The 25,227-nt window shown below is 41.5% G+C and overlaps 1 protein-coding gene across 1 annotated transcript in view; it reads left to right on the top strand.

Moving 5' to 3' along the window:
- LOC150077610 (glutamate receptor ionotropic, NMDA 1-like) overlaps positions 1-25,227 on the top strand; it is a 261,828-nt gene that overhangs the window by 209,428 nt on the left and 27,173 nt on the right. Inside the window, exons 2-5 of the mRNA XM_090385958.1 lie at positions 8,001-8,441; positions 16,717-17,622; positions 21,578-21,711; positions 21,983-22,130. Coding sequence (XP_090242084.1) covers positions 8,001-8,441; positions 16,717-17,622; positions 21,578-21,711; positions 21,983-22,130 — 1,629 coding nt within the window. The remainder of the gene's footprint in view (positions 1-8,000; positions 8,442-16,716; positions 17,623-21,577; positions 21,712-21,982; positions 22,131-25,227) is intronic.

The following is a 25,227-nucleotide window of genomic DNA, read 5'->3' as shown; positions in this document are numbered from 1 at the left end:
TAAGATTCGCTTCTATTATTGATACTTAACGATAGCAGCGCGCAACCTTATTTATCCATCTACATATCGAAGAACGAGCCTCACTCACAACTACATAAATAATTAGCCCGAAGGTGAATGCTATTGTATTGGCACGGTTTCATGTCGTTCAGCGACCCTCTCTGGTTCTAAATATTTCACGGTTAATGAAATTACGATTGATTCAATCGGCGCAGAGGACCCGAACATCTCCTAGGGAGTGAACTGGAGTCACAACAGTCATATGCAGAGAGAGAGTCTAATTAGTCCTGTTGTAGTCGTGCAGGATAATGCGTGTCGTTGTTGAAAGAGGATTTTAGGAGCATCAGCGACGAACTTCTCTGCGAACTTCGCGCGTACTAAATTGCCACAGTTCAATCTCAGGTTTCATTTGATTTTTTAATGAAAACCACCCCGAGCACGAGAGCTATTAGAACCCATAGTACCGTGTGTGGGTTGAGATATCGATCAAATAAAATTATTATATTAGGGTCACCCTTAATTCATTACACCTACCGGTATTTCTGTCTGTAAATTGCGTGTGTTCTGAGGTCGATTTGCCTGTTTTGCTGGACGAAAAAAAACCCACTTTCTGGGGGGGGGGGGACCTTGCTACACCTTATACCGACTAACTCAGCCACGGAGTGAAAAAAGCCAATTAAAGTTCCTCGCGTCATCCGGATGGAAAATCCAGAAAGTTCCTCGCGTCATCTGGTTCGAATCCCTGGCCTTTTCCACCCGGAAAAGGCCAGGGATTCGTCCAGCAAAACAGGCAAATCGACCAGAGAACACACGCAATTTACAGACACAAATATGGGTAGATGTAATGAATTACGGAGAGAGAGAGAGAGAGAGATAATCTTTAATGCCCTTCACGGCCAAAAAGCCAGGGGTTTACATTTGTACAACTTCCCGAAACTTCCGGGAAAATAGAACAATTAATTTACAAAAACAGGTAATTTTACAAAAGAAAACATATTTTATACAAAGGAGAGAACTCCTTACGAGAGTTAGGTCTGATTGAGCTGACTTGACATCGAGATAAGAGCACCAGCTCAATCAGACAGGAACAGATGCAAGGTACACATGTCAATGCAGATTAGTCCTACTAGACATAATTTTTTTCCTGTAAGTCCGGTCAATAGCGAATTTGTTCAGGTCGGCGTCAAGTGCCTGGGTTTGCTTGAACATCTGCTGAGGAAGGAACCTGTCCGAGAGATGGAGTCGCGCTGAATGCGAGAAGAGCTCGGGATTGGCCCTAAGGGCAGCAGGGGGGATCCTCCAGCCACAGGTATCCCAGAATGAAGGTGTTGCGATTATGCCTGTTATCATCTTGACTGTTGCTAGGAGGCGTTGGTCTTCGACTAAGGTGGGAAGCCGTGGAATCCCGAGAGAGTTGGCAAGCTGCGTGGTGTGAATCAGAGCTGGAAGGTTGTGCTTCCTGTTGGCCCACTTTAGGAGCCAGAATTCTGTGGCAAAGAGTGGTTTCTTTATTGATGGTGCCGCTGACGCCCAAATTTCAGCAGCATAGAGTAAAGGTGGAAAGATGATTGCTCTTATGTACCTCACGGTTGTCTTTTTATCTCTGATATGAAGGAGATGCTGTTTTGCTATCCACCGGAGTCTTGAAGCACGTGTGAGGAGCATGTCTATGTGGGCGTTGAATCGAAGTTTGGAGTCGAATACAACGCCCAGATCACGATGGCTGGATGCAATTGGGATGAGGATGTTGCCGACCGAAGGCTGGAGAGAAGAAGGAGTTTGCTTCAATGAATACACCATGAATTCGGACTTAGCAGGATTGATCTTGAGCCCGAACTGGCAGAGGTAAGATGTGACTGCAGTGAGAGTGTTGTTAATTTCCGTTTTTACCAGATCAAGGTCTTGACCAGGGATGATGGGAGTAAGTATCTTGATATCATCTGCATAGCTCAGTAGACATCGAGAATGTGCAACCAGTGGGAAGATAATAGATGAGAACAGAAGGCCGGAAAGGACCCCTCCTTGTGGGACTCCTGCGGTGACGGATCTAGTAAGGGTGCGATCTCCTGTATGAAGTTTTATAACTCTGTTATTCAGAAGAGAGGAGAGAAAGCATAATATGTTCCCTGTGATCTGGAAGTGGCATTCCAGGAGAGTGAGTAGTTGGTTTACTTGGACGGCATCAAATGCAGCCTCAATGTCTAAGTAAGTCACAGCTAGTTCGTGCCTTTTCTCGAATGCTGACAAGATAGTATTCGTTGTGGCTAGCAGATTTGTGATCGTTGATCTGTTTGGAAGGGAGTAGTGAATTTGGGCTGGATTACTGGGCATGATCTGCTTGGTGAGGATCGGGAGTAAGGTCTTCTCCAGGAGCTTCAGCAGGCTGGAGGAGTTGGAGATGGGTCGGAAATGTTTAGGTTTCGATGGCGACTGAACTTTGGCTAAAGGTTTGATAAGATAGTTTTCCCATTGCTGTGGGAAAATCTGGTTCGAGAGTAACTGGTTGAAGATAATTAAAAGTGGCTGAATAATGTACGGACTTAGGCATTTGAGCATGAATTGGGGAACTCCATCATCACCAGCGGTTGACGAGGCAGGTAGAGAATTGATGGCGACGATCAGCTGTTGTTTTGTGATCTGAATGGTGCTCAACACTTCTTGCTGGGTGGGCTCTGTTAGTAGAGCCAGATCTGAGTTTTTGATAGGATTACGATTAAATCTTGTGACGAAATCGAGCCACAATTCAGGATCAAATTGCAGAGGAAAATGAAGGTTCACTTTCTTGTATGGAATTTTTCCTTTAGCCAGATCTCGGTTAACATATAATTTGATTGCCTCAGATTTCATGCGATTAAATTGAGCCCGTGCCCTAGAATAAACGATGCGATCATTGACATTTTGCGACTGTTTCCATGTGCGATGGAGCTGTTGCTTCAGCTGGAAACTCATTTTGAGTTCTGAATTCCACCAAAGTCTTGTATATGGACTGATTGTGATTTTTTTAGAGGCGGCATATTTGGCAACCGTGTTGATCCAGTTTGTGAGAATGTTCACAGCTATTTCTGGGTCACAAGTCTCTAAGGCCACCCAGGGAATGAGAGAGGCGGCTCTGATGCACTTATCTACGTCAAGTAAGTTGGGGCTAGTGATGTCAACCTTTTTTGTTGTCCTTCTGGTTTCTAATTTGGGGGCTGGCAGATATGCAGTCACATGTATTGGGACATGATCAGAGTCGAATGACGTTTCAGCAATGTAATCAAGGGTGCAAGGGATAGAGGCTAGAACTAGATCTAAGAGGTTATTCCCCCTGGTTGGAGCTTCATTAATAAGTTGTAGATCAGCACATCTCAAGTGTGCCAGAAGATCCTTTTTCATATTAGATAGCTGAGGAGGTAAATTGAAATCACCACAAACTACGTGAGAGGCTGTGGGATGCAGCTGATTGATTATCCAGTTGGAAACTTCAAGGATGATTTGCGGGGAAGGCGTTGGAGGTATGTACACCACACAGAGGTCAAACGTCACGAAGTTGTATCTTAACGTAACGAGGATTGCTTCATAGTTAGGGGAGTTACTGGATTTATTATCCAATAGCTTGAAAGTGGATTTCTTGTAAAATATTGCGACGCCTCCACCCTTGCGTGCAATCCGAGATGTGAATACGACCCCATAATCAGCTGGGGCAGCTGCTGCTAGGAATTCTTCATCGTCATTGAGCCAGGTTTCGGTGATGGCGAGCAGGTCAAAATATCCGGGGAGCAGAATTTGCTCCATAGTGTCAAGCTTGTTCCTAAGACTACGCACATTCTGATAAAATATGGTGCAGGCAGGTACTGTAGGTACTTTGATATGGACAGGTGGTCTCTGACATCGCACGACTCGATTCAGCGGGGTGTGTCTAGGACTGATGAGCACAGGGATCGGCATATTGGTGTTCTGTGTCTGTGATTCTGGTTGCGGTAACAAGATCTGTGATTGCTATGAATCAGGGTACCATTGGTGGGAGTCTTTCCCATTACTTCTATATCGCTGCCCTTTATGCCCGAGATATGGCATAACAAGAGCTCCAGCAGGCCAGATTTCAGGATTGAAGAGTGCTTCAAAATCTGCATCAGCCACATCGATCTTAAAGGAGGCGTAGGTGGGATATTTTGTGGATAGCTTGGTGACTCTACCATTCATTTTGAAAGCAGCAAGAAGGTGTTCCACATCATCAGCTGTGGTAGCAGGGGAGAGCCTACTAATGAAGACATTACGGATCCGCTTGCTCATCATTCCAGTGTTCGCAATTTGCATCTTGCTGAAGTGCAAATTGGTTCCAATAACTTTAAGATTGGGGCTCAGTTCCTTAAGAGTTGGATTACGGGTCAGTGTTTGTTCTTTTGTTCGTTGGCTTGCAATCATTGCATACGTTGTAGTGTCTCTATGGGTCTTTACATTAGATGCAATCGTAGTCCCTGCATAATGGTTACCTCTCACGTTGTTTGAAGCGGAACTACAATTGCGATGTACTTCAGCAGCCAAAGCATTATCCGGTTTTGAGCGCGAGGACCCCATATGTGAGTTTTGTGATCGCGAATAGGTGCGATTTGGCCGATTCTGCTCCTGATGAATTCTTTGGGTCTTCTGTGAGGCAGTATTTCCTGAGTATCCGTTGGCATCTGCTGTGATTTCAATATATACTGGTCTAGTGCTACGTTCAGGGCGCACAACTTCAGACTCACATGTTGTAAGAATGGGGGCTGGAGAGGGGTCAAGTGGTAATAAAGATGGGGTGGTTTGGGTAGGAGCTCTCGGTTTCGCGTGAAAGTGTTCGTCCGGAGGCTGCTGCTCATGATGGTTAGTTTGAACAGCAAGATCACAAACCGATTGCTTCAGGTCCTCAAAATTTTTCCGCAACACCTCCAATGTTTTGTGTATGCATTCATTGTGTTCTCGTAGTCGCTTGTTTTCTAGCAGTAGGTCTGCGAGGATATTATGAATTGGCGACAGCTTTATACATAGAGTTGTCTCAATATTTGTGAGGAGCGAGACCAGGAGTGGACTGTGTTCGAGTGATGTTTGATTAATTATTGCGGAGATCTCTGTTGATAGGGTGTTATCCTGTTGGGAGCTACTAGATTTTTGCATGATGAGATCTGAATGGTCATTTTGTTCTTCCTGTAATGAGTCGGGTGTCAATTCCACATGTGCATCTGGCGATGTCAATTTTTCCGTGTCTACCTCAGGTTCGGGTTGGGTCCTGTGCTCAGGTGAATCCGAAATTTGGTTAACGTCGTTAAAAGTTTCACCAGTTGTTCCGAGTGAATGCATATAATTTTCTCCCTTACAGGGGGGACACTGCCAAACTTTCCGTCGCTGCTTTCCGAGCCTCTTTAGGTCCAACGCGAGACATTCGCTTCCGTATGTCTTGAGACAGGAAGTACATTTTATAGCTACGTCCGGAACAATTCCACAAATTACACAGCTTTCATTATTTGGGTGATCTTGCTTTAAAGGCATTTTCAGATTTTAGGCGCAGATAAAAGGATTACGAGTAGTGGGCTGGAAAAGAGTTTACAATTGTGTTTAGTAGTTGCCTTAACTACGTATCGTATTCCAAGTGATACGTTTACCGATCAGATACAAAATAAGTCAAAAATTACGGCTTATTTTAGTTGGCTAGACTTGTTACTGTTGGATGTAGAAATCCGCTTGTCCGAGGCGTGGATAATTGCTAGGAGGCAGTAAACGACGTGTGTTGCCATGGTCACTTGACCGCAAGTACAAACCCACAGCGCATTTGCCTGACCTTGACCTGTAGCCGGAAGCGATAGGTATCTCTGGTCAGCCGTGAGTAGCAAAAACAGCAAATTTTGCAGTATAAGAAAACTATAAATAATAAATACCAATATCTTATATTTATTATAAATAATAAATATAAGAAAACTATAAATAATAAATACGGGTGACCAAGGATTCGAACCTTGGCCTTTTCCACCGGGTGGTGTGGGGAGGACGGTGAAGATACCACTGTGCTACCCTCGCAGACTACCGTAGTGTAATATTGGGTTGCGTTGAGTAGTTGGCCACTTAGCCTAGCACACCGCAGCAAGCCGTCACGAGCTCGTTTCCATCCCTTGCAGCTGGAGCCGGGTCAGGAATCTGCCATATTCCTCAGGCATCCTAGTACAAATCTATCCAGCATACTGAAGTTAAAAGCAACACAGTAGTGTAAAATATGCAAAGTGAAAAAAAAGGCATTAGTTTAAAAGTAAAACAGGACATAGAAGGAGGAAGAAGAAGAAGAAATGAAGTACAGATTCAGATGGTTCCTATCTGCCAAGCCTTGGCAGAATGTCAAGGCTTGGCAGAATTTTCTCTCTGCCAGAAAGGTTGTGGTAACTGCGCGATCAGATCATCCAGTTTACCTTGGGGACTTTCAACCTCTTGGTGGTGAAACAATGTTACAATCAACCCCAACTGCATTACCTGTTTTGTCAAAATGTTATGCGCTCGGAAGGTACCTTCTTGTAGAGCAAAAGACTCATTTGAGTTAGGACTATCATGTCCGTTTGCTCTTTCCAGAGAAAACAGGATATTGTTGTTAAGAGCTTCATGGCGTAAGGGCAACTGAAGGCCATAATGTGCCAAATAAAGGTTGTAACAGCTCCACACAAAGTCAGAGGTATGGACTACACAGGTGACGGGGACCACGTTTCTTTGCCAACGTTGCTGCATATGATATCATGTTGCTACTAACTGAATTCATGCTTCCATCTCAGACATGTTTGGGAGTACATGTCCGAGATGGTAGCAAGAAAACTAAACAGCATATGCGTGTCTCTCTCTCATAGCTTGAAAAAAAATTCCTCCTCATTGCGCGACGTCAGGATTTTGTGTGGAATGTTTAATGGAGCTTTTAGTAGCTGTTCAGGATGTTTAGCTCTAGGTTTTTACAAGAATATTCCCTGAACGATTTAGGAGAACAGACATTTGTTTTTTGTCGTTAAATATGATGAAAATGAAGACAATATTTGTGCATCTGGTTTTGTCAACCTTTCTAAATCTTTCTGGATGAAGAAGAGATTCTGGCAAGATTCTGGATGAATCTTGCCAATTACTTGTTGAATGCACAACAAGGAACCGGAGTGTTACTTATGGATTAGTGATGCTAGCCCTTTGTCATTTGACAGAAGTGGTTTCTCCGGTGTTTTCATATCGATCAGGCGTAGTCTTCGAAGAACACCAAGGGGGGATGATGTTCGTATTATTCTTCATTTTGCTCCTTTAGCTCCCGGGATCTCTTCCATCCACATTCCAGCCCTGCCGCGTGAGGAGAGGAGCAGTACGTTGATCGAAAAATAAATAATAATCCGCGATAAATCTAGCTTAGAGGCGCACTAGAAATCCGATCATAACTGAGGGCCACCTTTTCTTTGCTTGAACGTTAATTCGGTTTTTAAGAAAGTGCCTCGTGCATCGGATATACAGTTAGTATCTGTCTATAGCTCTCTCCTTCCCTCCCTCTCTTATCACCATCTGAAAGTGTATGTGTTTGAGTATATTTATAAATTTAAGTTTATTAAACAGGATGAAGCTGGAAGGCGAATTTTTGCGCCTTTGACCCGACACCATTAATGCCTTTGTTATTAATGGTTTCGGATCGTTGCGTAGCAGCATCCAGAAACATCCAGAACAAAATCACAACTTCGTACCAGAATTCAGAATACAGTACATACAGTTTGCAGTTTTCTATCGCATTTTGTCCAATATGTTTTTACAAAAATGGACGCAATGCGTGGATGTAAGAAATTCCGCCTTGTAATTTCTTGCAGTTAATTATTTCTTTTCTTTAATTGATTACCGAAATCTATTGATATTAGTAGCACTCTTCTTAAATTTCTTAAGATGATCTACCAAGACACGATAGTCTGATTAAGCTAAAATTAAATATTCTTCATTAAATAATATTTTCAAATCAGTTGCAGGTTCGTGCTCAGGGATTCTTTCTCTTTCAGGAAGTCAACCCCTGGTATATGAGCCTTGACCCTTCACCCTCCGACCTCGCCGACGCCATTTTTTATTTCCTCCGAACGAACAACTGGGTGCACGTCATTCTCCTCGCCGATGACACCCGCTTTGCAGTCACCATTGGTCACCGTTTGCTATCGCTATCCACAGGTCCTCCCTGGATTACCGTTTCCACGTTGCCCGACTCCCGCAAAGATGTTTTCGACAAGGTGAGTAAAGTGAGCGACAGCCAGAGACGCGTGGTGGTGCTCTACTGCGAAGGCGAAACCGCTGTTGAAGTATTTCGCGAAGCCGAGAAGTTAAACCTTCTGAATGGCGAATGGATTTGGATCCTCCTGGAGAAAGCGGCCGACCTTCGCTACCTGAATCGGTATCCTACAGGCGTGATGGTAGTTCGTCTGAAGACGTCGCAAGCCACCCGGCAGAGTGTGAGATCAGTATTGGAAATAGTGAACGAAGCCATCAAGGACTTGGATAAGAACCTCCTGACGATGTACAGGAACCAGACTGGAGTCAACTGCAGTGACGAACCCAGTGAGAAGAGAAGAACGCTGTCGAAAGCCTTATATAGGTAAGAAAATAAAACTGTTGAGGTTGTAAGAAATATTCCTCTAACAGATGTTTGAAATTCCAAAAGATATAATCTGTATTCCTTTAACCAATAGTTTTCTCTTCAGCCAGAAGCAAATCTTTTGGTGAATTATGGTATTTTTAAGAAATATTTTGATGTTTTATACATTTATAAAAGCTTGTATAATGAAAGAATGCTGGTCATAAATTCCCAAGTTTAGCGATCTTTAATTTGGAGAGAACGCAGTAATATATAGATTAGTTATTTTTCGGTGAATTTTCTTTTACTTTGAGAGTTTTTATTGCTTTTTAATTTAAATCAAAATGCGCTTTCCCCCAAAGATGCTTCAGCTTTTCGAAAATGTCCATGGTACATTCGTTGGATTTCATCAAAAACCTGACGATGCTCTCCTGAAATGTTGGTTCGTCTTTGGAAGAACACTGGTAGACACGATGCTGAGGGAAGATTAGCAAACGCATCCAATGACGAACCAGGGCTGGCATCTGGCCAGGAAGAAAAAAATCCGGAATCTTTATCATCATCAACACCGCGCATATTTAATCCAGACAGCTTTTTGCGAATATAAAACAAAGCAGCCTCGTTTCTTTTAGAGCTTCGCGTGCGCCGTAGTGGCAGTGTAAGGTAACTGAGATTACGGGGTAACCACAGATAATTAATCAGTTTTTTGCTCTTCTGATGTTTAATTTCCCGATTTGATAAAAGAGAGAGATTGTGAAAGATAAATTATATGATTTGCATTTTACTTAATACGCGTATTAGCCTAAGATAATGAATGGAAAGCTTCGAATATGTGGTTTTAGAACGAATTACGCCTACACGAGGGCAATTTGTCACTCGCTTGTATAATGTGAAAAAGAAATGCACTCTGCTCTGTTATTCATTAATATTTTATAAAAGAGAACCAATAAATAATCGGGATCAAAACATTACTATACTTAGAACGTGGGCCCAAAACCCTCACTTCCCTCCAGCACTTCAGGAAACTCGAAAGACCACAAACAAATATTTCTATAAACCGCTATAAACAAATATTTCGCTGCCATGTGGGCCATCAGGCAAGAGCTAACCGCGTTTTGTAATACGAATAAGATCAGCGTGTTGAGAAATGTACTTCCTCCATCATGTACGCATCGGTAATTTAGTCATGTCCCTCGCATCTTAAAAAAACCATTTTGGTTTAGAATTCTGATACCAGAAATGATTGAACTGGGCCACAAGGAAGCCCTTGACGATCTCCAAGGTTGTACTGCGCTCGAACCCGGTCATCACACTATGAAGACATAGTTAAACAAAATATCGTAACCCCCCCCCACACACACATATTGGATGCTCCTGATAATAATAACACAATAGTCTGCATCAGGTAGAGAAGAAGAGCCCACGACACTGTATTCGCAGAATCTAAAGTAGCAACATCTCATGCCCTCCGACAATCCATCAACTGCTGCAACAGTTAGAAACTGATCTTAACAAAATCTGCTTTCAGCACTACAGAATGAAAATCCTCACAGAGATCTACTGTAATACAACATAGCGCAGACACGCGAGAAGCTGACCTAGAAATCGAGCAGCAACGTGAGAACTTCGTCTTTCTGGACAGAATTCTACTGTCCAGGATTGAGAACAGTTTATTCAATTTGGGTCATCGACCAAGAGTGGGTTGACGACCCAAACCGAATAGCCAAAATATTATTCGTACATTTATGGAGCTACAATTGCCTGATGTGTCTTCTCTTCTTCCGAAATAAACATTTTTGTTTAAATATATTATTATCGTCATCTCTGTGTCTCCTGAGAGACGGCATAGGAGTTAGAAACATTGATCGGTTGAGTGAATTACAATAAATTTATGCTTTTCATACGGTTCGAAAACAGACAGGCCTGATACTCCTCCAAAAGATAAGTTTCGCCAATATTTCTGAGAGAGAAAAAAAAGACAGAGAGGACCATCCGTTTTCTTAAGGAAGGCTTCTCAGACACTTATAACGTGCGCTCCACTGAAAGCACTGACTCCATATTTATGACATAGCCAGGCTTAAATTCCTTAGATGCACGAGGCTAAAATTACAGACCAATTTATATGTGGACATATGGAGCTTAGTATTCGTTAATTGTGGCTCCAACTCTTCGGTGTTCTTTTTATGTTTATTAATGGATTCCGTAACTCACAGTGCACATGTAAATTCAATAATAAAAAAAGAAAGAAAAGTGAAATTTTCTTTTAGTAGAACGTCGCTCTGCAAGTCCATGATTTTCGACAGAAGACTCTCAGAACACCGACATCAAAATCAACACAAAACATTCCTTTCTCGACATTCTTGGAAACGATGAGAGAAATCTTACTGGCAGCTGACAAATTTCAGCAACAATCAACACGAATTGACGAGTCTGCAAAGAGGGCAACTACCAATCCTCTGTAGACAGACATGTACATCATTCTTCGGAAGTAGATGTACTTTTAGCAACCATAGTGGATTCACACATGAACCAACAGCACGACAGTTATTGTAAAACCAAAGGTGACAGGCTGAGCGCCTTTTTCGGGCTCTGGAAATCATTTTAGAAAGATCTTTCATTATAAAGGAAACAGTTCCATGTTGCTACTGTTGTCTCATCTTTGTTCGCAGAAACCGTTTCTGCTCCTGGCAGCAGCTTCTCGCTCTCGAAATAAAGTAGTCACTCTGGCAGTCTGAATGAAATAATCTCTACTTTAAGGTGCTCTTGGTCGGGTCGTATCGGGCACAATATTTAGAATTTATGGCAGTGCCAGTCTCGCACAGTCACCGAGTTCAACGAGGGCGACCTCTCGGCACTTTTAATGATCCGTAGTCGCGCATGCAACGATACGGCCTTCCTTTAGTGCCTCATTAAACAGCACGTGCAACTACCGAGTGTTTACGGCCAGTTTGAAAGGCCTGTTTTTCACGTTTATTGAGATTCGACCAGTCAACTAGCGCGCGCTCGCTGCTTAATTTAATATATTTGTACCTTGGAACTCATACTCTTCGCTGTCAGATCCCAGCCATTCACTCCTCATCTCCAGCAAACTTATAATAGCTCGATGCTATGTCCCTATTCGTGTACCATCCACTGTCAGCCTACCCGTAATCAAACACCATCGATATTAACAAAGATGGGTCCTCAACTGGTCTTTGCTAATTGGTTAGCAAATTTTAAACCTCTCAAATTTTCTATTACAAGCTTTCCATAATGGACAATGTACCTTGAGTTTCTCCCGGACTGACGTTGAGAAGTAGAGATGGAAGCGAGAGAGTTGGTTGGGATGAAATTTGAGAAAAAAATGTTTGGTTCAAAGGTTAAATAATTTCATTTTTTCTCCGATTTCTATTTTTACAGGATTATTATCCGTGTAATAGAAACGCTGTGAGTTCATACGTGCACGATCACTAGTATCTTTATTACGGATCTTCTGTCCTTAATGTGGGCAACTCTACTCCAGCATTCGACCAAGCATTACTTGAAGATCAAGTAGGCACCACAAAATCGTATTCTTTTGAATATTTAAGTTAGAATTCATTCTCTGCCATTCTTATTGACAAAGTAAACCAACTGACAACGAAGAAATCATCACTAAACGCACGATTTTTTTTTCTTTCGATTTACATTCATTAGAAGGAAACAACCAATTACATTAAGTACCAATTTTAAATTCTGCCTTGCCGCAAACTAAGAAGCTGTGCGTGCCTGAGAGCAATCTAAGCGCTACGACCTCAATGCTTCAAGATAGGTGCCACTGTTTCACTGTATACGAGGGATGTTCTCGTTCCCAAGTTTCCCGCTGTTTGCGTGAAGATAAAAGTTTATCCTAATTGCACGTCCATTGTCCTCGCTCTTGGTAGCAATGTGCCAGAATTCCAGAAGAATTTTAATTAAAAATAAAGCGAGGAAAAGAAAACGAGTAAGGTGAAAAAGCTTTCGATGTATCCACAGCGTAATCGGTTCTTGCAAATAATGAAAGAAAGAAGTAATCGTGGTAAATCCCGATGGGCGTGAAAATGTACTAGGGTCACCAGTGCAGGGTGAAGTTGGGAGGTTAAAATGGCGAGAGCCGAGAAGAGTACCTCGCACGGTAACCAATGGGAACAAACGGAATATTTTTATTCTTTTGCGTGGGTGACTTGCCTCGCTTATGTGTCTTCCTCACAAGTGAGATAAGGTCATTTACATCCCTTATGGGTCCTGTCAGACAGTTAACGCCTAGATGGATTCTGGATGGATTCTACACCATTCTGGATAACAGAATGGTCAGAGAGGTTTTGATACTCCAAAAATAAGCGGTCTCTGTATGGTAGGTGTGATTGGTCAACCTCACCAATTGGTGTACCGAAAGAAACTAATCTGTACTCAAAGATCAGTGTATTTGTTTGTCTGTACAATGCATCGTGCTGTGGTATAGAAGCACGAAAGTAACGCGAAATTAAAACACCTCAAAACAGTATAAGAAATGTAGCGAGCAGTTCCTTGAACAAAGAACTGTTAAGAGTGACAAATCTTCATTTCACTTTCGAGATGAATTGTCTTACGTGAATTACAACCATCGTTACAACCGACAATTGGAAGAATTTGTCTGTCCAAAACGTCCGCTAAAGCACCACAATTTTTTTTCATACAAAATGGCTAAATCCAGCTGGACCATAACAAAATCTAGCCTATTATTATATTAAATTGGTCCTGAATTGATCCGGTCTTAATACGAGAGTGGATGTCAAATGGAGAAGCGCTAACATTTAATTTGGAAAGCAACTCGGAGCAATGCGTAATTGGCGTGTGCTAACCGAGGTGCAAAGTTCAATTCACGAGATGCTCTTCCATGTTTAGCAGTTTAATGAGCGCTTCCAGCGTGAATTTACAGCTGCCCACTTCGTTACAACTGCTGTAGTTTCCAATGGATCAAATGAATCTGGGAAATTGGTGAAATATTAGTTAAACCAAGACCAGCGCATGTTGTTATAGAGGGCTGCTCTATAATAACACGAACTGAAACTATGTGGTGCACAATTTAAGCAAACAGTAACACAATTTTTTCCCTTTGAAAAGGTTACAATTTAACGTGACAACACCGTATCCTGATTTCGAGCAATCTCAAGAGAGCAGCGAGGCTGCGTGGTGTATGATTATTAGTGCAAAATGGAGGATTTACAGTCAGTCAAAGATGGGATATTGTGAACCGGAAACGCAGTATGAGGATACATTTTTGAATCAGTTTGATGGTTGTTATTAGTATCACCGTGTCAGAGAGAGAAAAAAAGAGAGTACGAGAAACAGCTCAAATCCTTGAACTATTCATAGTTAATGTTATTTATATGGTGGTAGAGGAATCATCAGCGACGAGCGATCACAACATCCTAAGTGGACAATGAAAAATTAAATTTTGGTAATCAAGCGACAATTTACTTAGACCACAATAATCCGAGAAACTGGATTATTGTGGTGGTCTAAGGAGCTTACTGGACTCTGCCAACGTGTTAAAACAAAATATACAAAAGAGAAAGTACGGTTGAGCTATGGGTAACACTTTCACGGCATGCATCATGGAAGCCATGATTCCATTCATTTCATTTAGAAAGTACCGGACATGGAGAATGTCAAGATGATTAAAACGGATTACCAAGCTTGATGGAACAGACGAAGGCAGCATAAGAGAGAGAGAGAGAGAGAGAGAGGGCGACCCAGCATTTTACCTACCTACCTAACAACCAGAAGGTCCCGGCTTTAGTCCTCAGAATAGTGTGCATTCATTGTGCCACGGACTCGATAAAGGGTTGAAAGCGTGCGTGCCACAGTGACTAGTCCGTGTTAATTCAATTGCTTCACACAGTTGTTCAAATCGGATAAATTACAGATCTCCGAAACACTCGTTCCACAGGGTTTCAACTGGGAGATCTAGTGACTGGGGCGGCCGTTGCACTGGACTAAATTCACTCATGTTCATGGAACCAATTCTGTACACTTTTGGCCTTGTGTTTGTTCCTGTTGTAAGTATCGGTGTTCATGGCTGTAGTTTAGCCATTCGAAGACAGACACACTGCAGCCATGAAAGATGCGTCTTGTAGGAAAAAAAATTAACTAACCTGTGGCATCCAAATGTTGCTCCGCTATCAAGAGGGTCAATAGAGCACCAAGAAAACACTCCCCACACTACACTAGTACACCGTTGCCACCAACCTGCATTGTTCATAACTGATAGGATTTTCTCGTGGATTGATATTGTTTTCACTATATTCAACTTGGATTTTATCTTGAAACAGGAAGAACTGAGAACAGCAAAGTGATATGAAAGCCGCATCTAAAGGAAAAAGTTGAGCCCTTTGAATAGGTCTAAAGACGAGCGACTCGTCTGGAAAGAATAGAAAAGTTAATACGAAGAGAGATTACGAAGCGAGTTCGAACGATGGAAATTTGACGTTTCAGGAGGGATGGATTTTGAGGTGTATATGAGGAAAAATAAAAATCAGAATTTTTACATTTTTTAATGGGACAGAGAAACCAGGAGGTCATAATGAAAAGTGATCGATTGGACCTCAGGACGTTTTGTTAGCGTGTTGGCGAGCAGTGAGGTGAACTACGTACCTCCCTGAATGGCTAATATTTTAGCAGTTCGAGCGGTAGCTAATAGCAACAGAAAGAGTATGATGACAAGAGAAGTCATCTTCTTCTTCTTCTTCTTCTGAACAGAGATGTTCAGAAGAAGAAAATATCGAATGCTTTACCCTTAGATTTCGATCACGCAATTGTGTCTGTAAATTGCGTGTATTCTGAGATCGATTTTCTGTTTGCTGGACCAGAAACAGAGTTGAGTTTCCGGGAGAAAAAACCACGCTACCCTCTCCTGAGATCGACAAACCAACCACGATGCGAAAAAGACCCAAAATAATTCCTCCCATGATCGGTCTTTTCCACCCGGTGTGCGGGAGGGAAGGCGATTGTACCGACTGTGCTATCCACGAGGTCTCTGCCACAGAAAACAAGGCAGCATTTTGTGTGTCACCGGGTGTGTATTCTAAAGAACCTTTTCGAAAGCGATACAATTTGCTATTTAGGTTTGCGATGAGTGCTTCTACTTTGAATGATTTTGGCACAGATGTTTCACGTTGCATACCCTCCTATGCGAACGCTGTACATTTACAATGGCGTTTATTTTTATGGATTTATAATTATGGAAACGAAATACAGGATTAATTAATTAAGACAATCTCATTATTTGAAATTAATCATAAACATTACGTTCAACTGTTAAATGATAGCGTGAATGATTACCTCTTCTAATGTTGTCGATAATTACATTCTGTAAATATTGTAAATAATTGCACTTTTCTAAACATGTTTTGTAAATACTGTATTGTAAAAATTGCTGTTCCTGCATTTGTGTACACCCTTCTAGCCGGTCGGCTGTGTAAAAGGGGTGAGAGCAATCACTTGCGATAATAATAAACGGATTTAATAATAATAATAATAAGTGTACAGAGTTTTAGCTGTTTCTTTAAGCTTAGAGTCAATTTGAAATTCAAATTCCAAAAAAGGAAAAGTCAGAAGCAATAATTACAGTTTGTAGCGCGCGCAAAAGGAAAAGCCACGTAAGCCCGTTTCAGCATCATGTTCAAAAAGATCGCGACAGGAAGAAAATATCGATTGCAACGTTACCTGAACTGCTGTTGTACCGCTCAGCTAATTGCTTGTGGGCTGGCTGTGCATGCGCCGAATTCTGGGCTCGGACACCCAACCGGTGGAATCAATTTTCCGCCACTTTATCCTTCAGGGCCCAAAAAAAAAGCGTGTCAGCGAGTAAATAAACTGCCTTCCCGCTTATGCAAATACAAACGGTTGTTATGGTTACGGTGTTTGCTCGCGGACACCTCGTTAAATAAACATCGCGAATGAACTCGTCGCAGTTGCCGCGGTCTAGCACGCCGCCTGCTGCGCATTTACCACGAACCCTTGTTGCCCCAACCCTTACAGTGTTCCCTTCTCTTTGCAGCGTAGTGAGACAGCAGCTGGTGAGGGAGCGGCCCGTGTCCAGAGAGGGACTCAGTCCTCCGGTGTTCGAGATCTTCAACCTCGTTCAGAATTCGGAAGGCAACAACACGTTGAAGGTGATCGGCAACGTCACTGGTTCCAGGGTAGTGATGGAAACGGTCCTCTGGTTAGGTCCCAAGCGAGGATTGTTCCGCGCTCGTGGGCGCCAAAGGTTTCGTGTAGTGACTGCGTACGCACCTCCTTTCGTCAAGCCTTCCACGAGAGTGGAGAACGGTAGCTGTCTTCTGGGGATCCCGTGCCTTCGTGTGAACACTAGTGTCAAGGAAGAGATCGTGACCATCTTCGCCGACTACGCCGCTGGACGCTTCGAAGGGATAACTTACAACGTGTCGTGCTGCGCAGGTATTTCCATCGACCTCATGGTAACCATTGCTCGTAATCTTTATTTTGATATTGACCTTTACCTCGTAGCCGATGGTTATTTCGGCATCAAGCGTGGAAACAGATGGAGCGGAATAACTGCCGACCTCATGAGCGGCGCTGCCCACTTAACGTTTTCGGCCTTCAGCATGACAAGTTCCAGGTCCAAAGTGATCGACTTTTCCGTCCCTTATTTCCATTCCGGAGTCTCGTGCCTCACCTACTCCCAGTATCGCGAGGTGCCTCTTTCAGCGTTCTTGGTACCGTTCAGCGTCCAGCTGTGGGTTGCCATCTTCGCTGCCCTCAGTGCCACTGCCGTCGCCGCTGCCATGTACGAGTGGTTTAGCCCCTTCGGTCTGAATCCATGGGGGCGACAGCGGACTAAAAACTTCAGCCTTGCTTCCGCCCTTTGGGTAATGTGGTCGCTTTTATTCAGTCACCTAGTCGCCTTCAAGGCCCCCAAGTCCTGGCCTAACAAGGTGCTAATCAACATCTGGGGGTGCTTCAGTGTCATATTCCTGGCCAGCTACACTGCCAACATCGCCGCCCTCTTTGCAGGATTGTTCTTCCATCTGCGAGTAGACGACTTCCATGACGACAGTGTAAGTGGACCGTAAGTCCGTCACCTTTACTCTGAACTCTTTTGTTGTTTTATTTTCGTACTCCGATTAGTTTGGTAAAAGGGTTATATACTGGTATTATTTTCTGAGAGAAAAAAAGTTGATCCCAGTTTATGTCTCGGAGGTTTCTTCTTGGAAGCTCTTATTGCAATGAACAGTATCTTGAAAGTTAAACGAGATGCGATAATCCTTCTTGCTGATGCAGAAACGGAAATCAATATTAGCGCTGGCGATGTTTTAATTAGCACGCGGGAAAGCTCACCGATAAAGAAATATCGTTCGTTTTCATAAAGCCATTTAATCTCGATAAAATGATTTCATTTCGGAAATGAAAGTATACAATCGAGAAATATCAGAATTATTATATATATCGATGCATGGACTCATAAATCATTCGAAAGCTTCTGGACAGTGCATAAGCATTGCGAAATCAATTACAGTTCAAAGTTTCCCAGTTCAAGTTGATGCATCAGCACCGGAGGAATCGCATCAGTGTATCGGTTGTTACTTTTCGCAAATATATCTTGTTTGATCGGTATTCTCGAGATGGAACTGGATTAGGCATTGAGCTTGTGCTCGTGGGTGTCCTTTAGAAAGTGGTTGCCAGATGGTACTTCCATTCTTTGATTCTATTCGTTGTTTTTACCTTTAGACCTGTCTCCAATTATTCCAGTGACCATATTATACTTTCCGGGAGAAAAAATCATGCTACCTTCGAGTGAGACCGGCTAACTCGGCCGCTTTCTGAAAAAATCCCATAAAAATTCTTCACGTCAATGACTGAATTCGAACTCAGGTCTTTTCCATCCGGTGTGGAGAGGACGGAGATTCTACAGTTGATTCTACCCACGAGGGCGATAATACCTAGATAATCACTATTCGGGATCATATTTGATTTGGAATTCAAAATTATTTCATTTTAATTATGAGGTTAAATGTTAATTTGATTTTGTATAACTCGTGTGTTTTTATCAGTATGCTGTATATTCCAAAGTTGTTCTGAGAGATGAACTAGACAACCTTGGTCCTCTACTCGTTTGGAGATGATCTCTTATTGAAATCCAAAATATTTCACGCTATTTTTACGAAGCAAATTGTAGGGATGACCTTAGCTGAGATAAGAATCAAAAACTTCCTCTCTTTCATGTGAGAAGATTTCTTTATAGTTGAGTTCATTAGCTACGCAGACATTTTCAACTTAATTTACAAATTAACATGAGCATAAATATGCAAAATTATTAATACAAAGTATATAATTTTGAATAAACGTGTTTTGCAAGTATTCTATGAGGGAATTTAGGATTTCTAATGCTCTGATGTTTGGCTGTAGCTATGTTCAGAAAGAATGATCATTTTTCGATCAGGGTGACGTTTCAGAAGGGGGCAGAACAAATGAGGAAATTTGCCAGAAGAAATATCGGAATGAAAGGAAAGTTTGGACCATAAAAACTGAGGCAGGTGAATTAATAAGAGGAATTTTTACTAACGATGTTAACGCTCAATTTGGTTTAGGAAGGTTCAAATTCAAAGGAGAAATTTTGATCACCTTCTCTTCAAAATATTCTTTCGAGTAAACAGTGGTGAACTTTTTTTCCCCATCACCCGCTTGCTACCTGTGTTTTAATTACCTATTTTAACTAACTACATGAATCGCAACAGAATTCACCAGTTAATTAAGACAGCTTCATTTTGGTTTGAATTTTGGTCTCACATTCTCTATCACTTTTTGTTCAGCGTATGTGAGGGTTATTTGTACGGATTATGAATAAATTATTTGGCGTCTTGTTAAATAAGACAAGTTACGATGTGTTTGTAATTCATTTCAGGGATCAGTAACTTGTGGTAGTCTTTCCAAAGGTGGTACAATCTGAGATGATTTCATATTAGATGGGATCATTTAATTAACCAGGTTATGGTTGGATATAGTTATAAAAATCGTATGAAAAGGAGGCGGGTTTGCAATTTAATCTTAAAATGAAATTTCCTGAATGCATTTTAAATAATAGTAGGTCGTTTGTTTACCTAAATTTTTGAATTTTAAAATTTATCCCGAGAGTACATTTAAATGAATTGGATACTCTACTTTTGAATAGTTGCTCTGTCCCTAGTTTTTCTTCGCTGATCAGCTATCATATATTCGCAATTATCAATCAATGCCAGTATAATTCGATCTCTGTTCACTCCGTCTCCCCTCAAGCCCACTTAAGTTTCAATCTGAATAAAAATCTGCAAGCAAACAGAGGAGTGAGTCGGTATTCAAAGATAACTGCGCAAACAATTATCTGAAAACATCCACCGAGCGTTAAGACAAACGAAAAACTCGATTTCTTAATTTAAAGGAGATATCAATTAAGCAGTGGAGCAGGTAAAAGTCTGGAACTAACACAGTAGAGGCGGAGACCAATTAGAGTGCCATTAGCGAAGAATCAGATCTCTTCGCTTCTTTACACGACTGCTCAATAGTACAGTGAGTCGAAAACATTAAATATTAATTAAGAACACCAATCATCATTTAGCAGTGACCCTTAAGTTCGAGAACAGAAGATCATATGTTCCTGTATAAGATATTTTTTTGCAAAACTCTCTCAAAATAACCCTGTTCTACGCACGAATTTCAATGCCAAGGGAACCAAGTGAGAAACAATTCAATTGTATCTGTTAGAAGTGCACTCAAAGGCATGCTTTAACAGAAACAGTAACCTCGTAAAAAAATGCCTTGTTTTTATAAGGTCCACAAACAATTTTAGACTAAAACTCAACACGCACGCGCTGCTTTGAATTTCAAAAAGAACCGACTTCAAGTTTCTAAATTTTGCTGTGATACCGATTGGTCGGTTGTTTTGAGGTGTTAGTATATCGACAGACAACGTATTTTGTGATAATTTTTGAATTGTGGGATTCAATACTCCAGAAAGGGCATTTCATCCAATGTTTAGAAAAAAATGAGAACTCTTGCCTCCGAATAACTCGGCCAGCGTGTGAAAGAGCCCATAAAACGTTCCTCCCATCATCGAAAACGGGTTGCGAACCCAGGCCTTCCAAGGTGGAAGAACTGGGAGCCAATGTAACCAGTGTGCTACATGGACAGAATTGAGCTTTTTCAATTAATGTAATGGGCGCCGCAAACTCTTAATTGCGTTCGCATTATCCTATTGCTTCTTAAACCTTACATAATTTACTCGTTCGTTGGGTTTTTATGGCGTATCGACATCTGAAACCATATTGCGCCACTATATTCACGCCACTATGATTTATCGTAAGCAGCCTTACAAATGAACGGATCCATGTTTCCTTGCAATTGGGCATTGCGTGGCTTTCTGCACTGACTTATAGCTGGGAACCCTCAAATTCAGGAGGGAGCAGGTGGTGTGATTGTGTCTCTGATCCTGTACTCGCTTTATTTACAGCCAAGTCGAGTACCCGGGAATTACAACGTACTCTTTGAATTTCACTTATTCACATCCCAAAATTTCATATTATTTTTCTACGATATGTTATTGTTAAATAACGATTACGTATTATTGGGTACTCATAATTAACTATTGCGTATTTAAATAATTTATTTCGATTTACTGAAATGTAATTATTTCGCTCGAAGGTTTCCCAATAGAAAACCGTGTCTTTGTAAAATTTTAAAGTTTTGTACGAAATTTCACGAGACCACATTGTAATCAGAAGCTGATTTAACGGGCGCTAAATACACTGGCACTCCCAATGTCAAGAAAAATAGTCCCGCATCTGAGATGATACTTTTTTCTCCTCCTCTGATTCACAACCACCACCAACGTGGAACCTCATGGGGGGAGGGAAATTAGTTTCGGTGACAACAAGATTCATGTCATTAACAAAACATGTGTGTGTTGTGCTATGATAAGACTGACTTTTCTTTGTTTCGCAGTGTAGTTGTCGAGTCTGTATATAACCTGCCTGTTTCTAGCTGCTCAAGCAGAAGACTGGCACCGCCAAAAACAGTGCTGCCGAAGGATACGTGCTGTCTCAGCACATGGAGCTCTGGCAACACATCCAGAGACACGAGGTGGCCACGCTCGACGAAGGACTGGAGAAACTGAGGTAAGAATCCCGCCTTAGTAGAGTCGATTAAATTATGATCTTTATATTCTTCTTCTATCATTTGTCCGCTTCTTCCTTTCCCTTCTTTGAAGCTCCATCGCTAAACGTTTAATTAAGCGACTGAATTTTCCCCCAAAACCTCACCACTCGTTGAATTTTAAATTACAGCTTTAGTGTGGAATTTCTCATTCATTAACTCGAATACACATTTGTTAAAGTCCTTGTGTTGTGTCCCCTCCGAAATAAACTTTCTTTGCACGTCTGCCTCCAGGAAAGAAGAGCTGGACGTTCTCATAGGCGACACAGCTGTCCTTAACTACTACCTAGGGAATGATCCCGGATGCGGGCTCCACCTCCTCGGAGATTCTATTTTTGACGATGCCTACGCAGTCGGAATGCGAAAGAGCTTTCCTCTCAAGGTATGTGACAGAATTTCGAAACCACAAACGAGCTAATTTGCATATCCTCACCTCAAACTATTCACTCTCGACACGTTGTTTTAGTTAATAATAAAAAAACAAGTTAACACGCCTTGCGTTGACATTTCTAACTGTAAGGTGAAATTCTCCATCGGATGAAACTGCGCGGTGAGAGCAGCGAGATAATTAACTTCAGTTTTATTACTGTCAAGAGCAAACAACGCAACACTCCTGCCGGGTATTTTCTGTCCTTCAATCCTCGTTAAAGTTGTTGTTAACTTTTTTTTATTAGTGTAGCGATAAAAGCTACTGTAATAAAATCGTAATTTTTAAGACGAACGTCTTTTAATCTAAGAAACTGTACACAACGTGCAAGTTTAATTTTTCATCGTTAAGCGAGGAATCAATGGGTGTAGTTCTGTTTTCCAAAAAGTTCTCAGTTGCCTATTAACTACGCCAAGACAACTAAGGCGATGAGGGGCCGATGAACTGTTTCTGTAAATTGCGTGTGTACTGTGGTTTATCTGGATGAAAAACCACTGCCGGATAACTATGCCACGGTGTAAAAAAAAAAGCGCCCAAAAAAGATGTTTCACCAGGATTCGAATCCAGGCCTTTTCTAAATGGGGACTACCATCGTGATGACTATAGTAGCTGTGGGAGAGAAATCGTTCTTAAAATGCTGGCGATTTCTTCTCGATCGCCCAGCTGGTGCCCATTCATCTAATACGTCCAAAGCTGACATTTTTTTGTCTCAGATTCACCCCGGGTCTTTATCCACCTTTGGGAAATCTTTCCCAGCTTTAATAAACGTTACGAAGAAACAAGCAATGGCTCGGTTTAACGAAATCAGTCGCTGTTTCCGGATATCATCAAAAACACACCGTAATTAAATATTTTTTCCTCAGCGTTGTCCAATAACGAATTCCAGAATAAGAAAATGAATAAAAAGAGTCGACCTGAAGTAACGGATTGTTGGAAATGGGATTTTTTGTAACAAAAGAACACCAATAAAATGCCAAAGAGGTCTGTCCCTTCTGCAGTTAGAGTTACTTAAGGCTCCCGAGTGTTAATGGGTTAATTAGGTCTCTGTCCTAGCAAGAAGCGTTCCAAATGTCACCATAAAACCAAAGACTTCTCGGTGATAACGTACTCTTTAGAAGTTCTGTGGTGAAGAGCAAAAAATGAAGTAGAAAGGGAGCGTAATCTGCAAAAATGCCTTGTTCTTTCAACGTATATATTTTGCCAGAGGGCAAAGATCTGAAAATAAATGAACTCGTCGAATACAAGTAAAAGGGGGGTGCAGTAACCAAGTAAAGCGTATTGCGGCGCAGGAAGCATAATACACTAAGTGGAGAAGCGGGAATCAAGTGCATAAAGTGCATTTATGAAATTAGCAGCGCGTTGAGAATGAGATTAAACGCTGAGTTAGCGCTCGTATTTGTTACGGATCAGTTTTCTGTAAGAGAGGTTAAATTACGAAGCGGTCGGTAATTTTAATGCATGTTGGCAATTAAGGATGCATTGCGTTCGTGGTTAAAGGAGGAAAATCAAATATTCGCCGCGTTCTTAGCGAAATCAAAGGCTGGACAGACGAGAGAGAGAGAGACGATTTGTTTTTCATCCAATTAAGAAAAAAGCCTGTTATAAGAGAGAATCAGTTTAATGTGTAGTAATGTGACTGACTCTCTGGATAGCACAAATTGTTGTTCTTGTTGTGTTGAGGGTTTTTGGCATTTTTGGCACAGGGGCCTCCTGGGCCATATTATGCTTGTTCATGACTGAATCTTTTATATTATGGTTATCAGAGACGGTTAAAATATATGCATTTCAAGTATTGAAATAGTGCTTTAAAATCATCTGCATTATTGCCAAGATTGTGCAATAAAGTTAAAGGTTCCTGCAAGTTGGATAGAGAGCAAAAACTAGATTTCCGGATACTTGAGTATTGAGGGCATTCTATGAGGATATGTTTGATTATTAATCAGGATTGAGAAGGAACATTGAGGAGGACTCTCTCTCATAAGCAAGAAGAGATGAGTTGTATAGGAATGACCGATTCGGAGTCGTGCCAAAATGACTTCTTCTCGCCTGCTTCTCCTGGAACTAGAAGTCTACAGATGAAGTTCTTTTTTAATCTGGAATAGTTCATTATTGATTTGCGTTTGCCACAGTTCAGATATTTGATTCCTACATTGTTTTAACAATGGATTTATAATCAGTGTATGGCATTGGCATTTTAGGATGGCAGAATGATCCACTGTAAGGATGTTTAACAGCACGATCCGCACATTCATTACCTGGGATGCCGACTTGACAAGGGATCCAGCAGAAGAGGACCATCTGGTTAGATGTTTGATATAGATATAACCTAGATCGGATCTGTTTCAGAATAGGATGGTTGGGAGAAGTAGTAGACTGGATGGCAGTGACTGTACTTAAGGAGTCTGTATATATCAGAGCTTTCTTGAAGTGCTGGTTGTTTATATTATCTAGAGCTAGTTTTATCGCGTGCAATTATGCGGTATAGATACTGAATTCAGCAGGAAGAGATACAGATATTGAGAAAGTAGAAGAAATTGCTGCAACACCTACAGCTTCATCTGTTTTGGAACCATAAGTCGGTTCTCTGAGTTTTCTAAGGTGTGGGCTTCATGTAGTTGCTGAAATTGTGGTTTGGCAGGGCGCCTTTTCCCGATCTCGAAAAGAAATTATCACAAAGAGGTGCGAATTGAATGCAGAGAAGTTCAGGAGCAGCAACGTCCTCGAGGAGATGCTGGAAATTAATGTTCCAATTGAGCATGACTTCTTGCAATCGAAGACCCACAGAACGGTGTTCATTATGTTTATTACAGCGTAATAAGGATTTTCGTCTGAAGTGCTGTGGGGGTTCATTTGCCTCGATATACAAACTGTGGACAGGAGATGTTCTGAAGGCTCCAATGGCTACTGGATAGCACAAAATCAAATGCAAAGGTTGGTTAAATAATGTTATTTTTTGCATAAATTTATTATCATCTTAAAATCAGTTTCCAAATGAAACACCCGGTACAAACGATCAGCTGGAAAATTTGCATTCTTTGGACCTTAGGTTCAT

The sequence above is a fragment of the Mastigoproctus giganteus genome, chromosome 12, assembly GCF_048544385.1.
Source record: "Mastigoproctus giganteus isolate SK-2022 chromosome 12, ASM4854438v1, whole genome shotgun sequence".
Taxonomy (NCBI): Eukaryota; Metazoa; Arthropoda; class Arachnida; order Uropygi; family Thelyphonidae; genus Mastigoproctus; species Mastigoproctus giganteus.
Note: the sequence above shows the minus strand (reverse complement) of the source record. Positions and strands in the feature narration are given on the sequence as shown.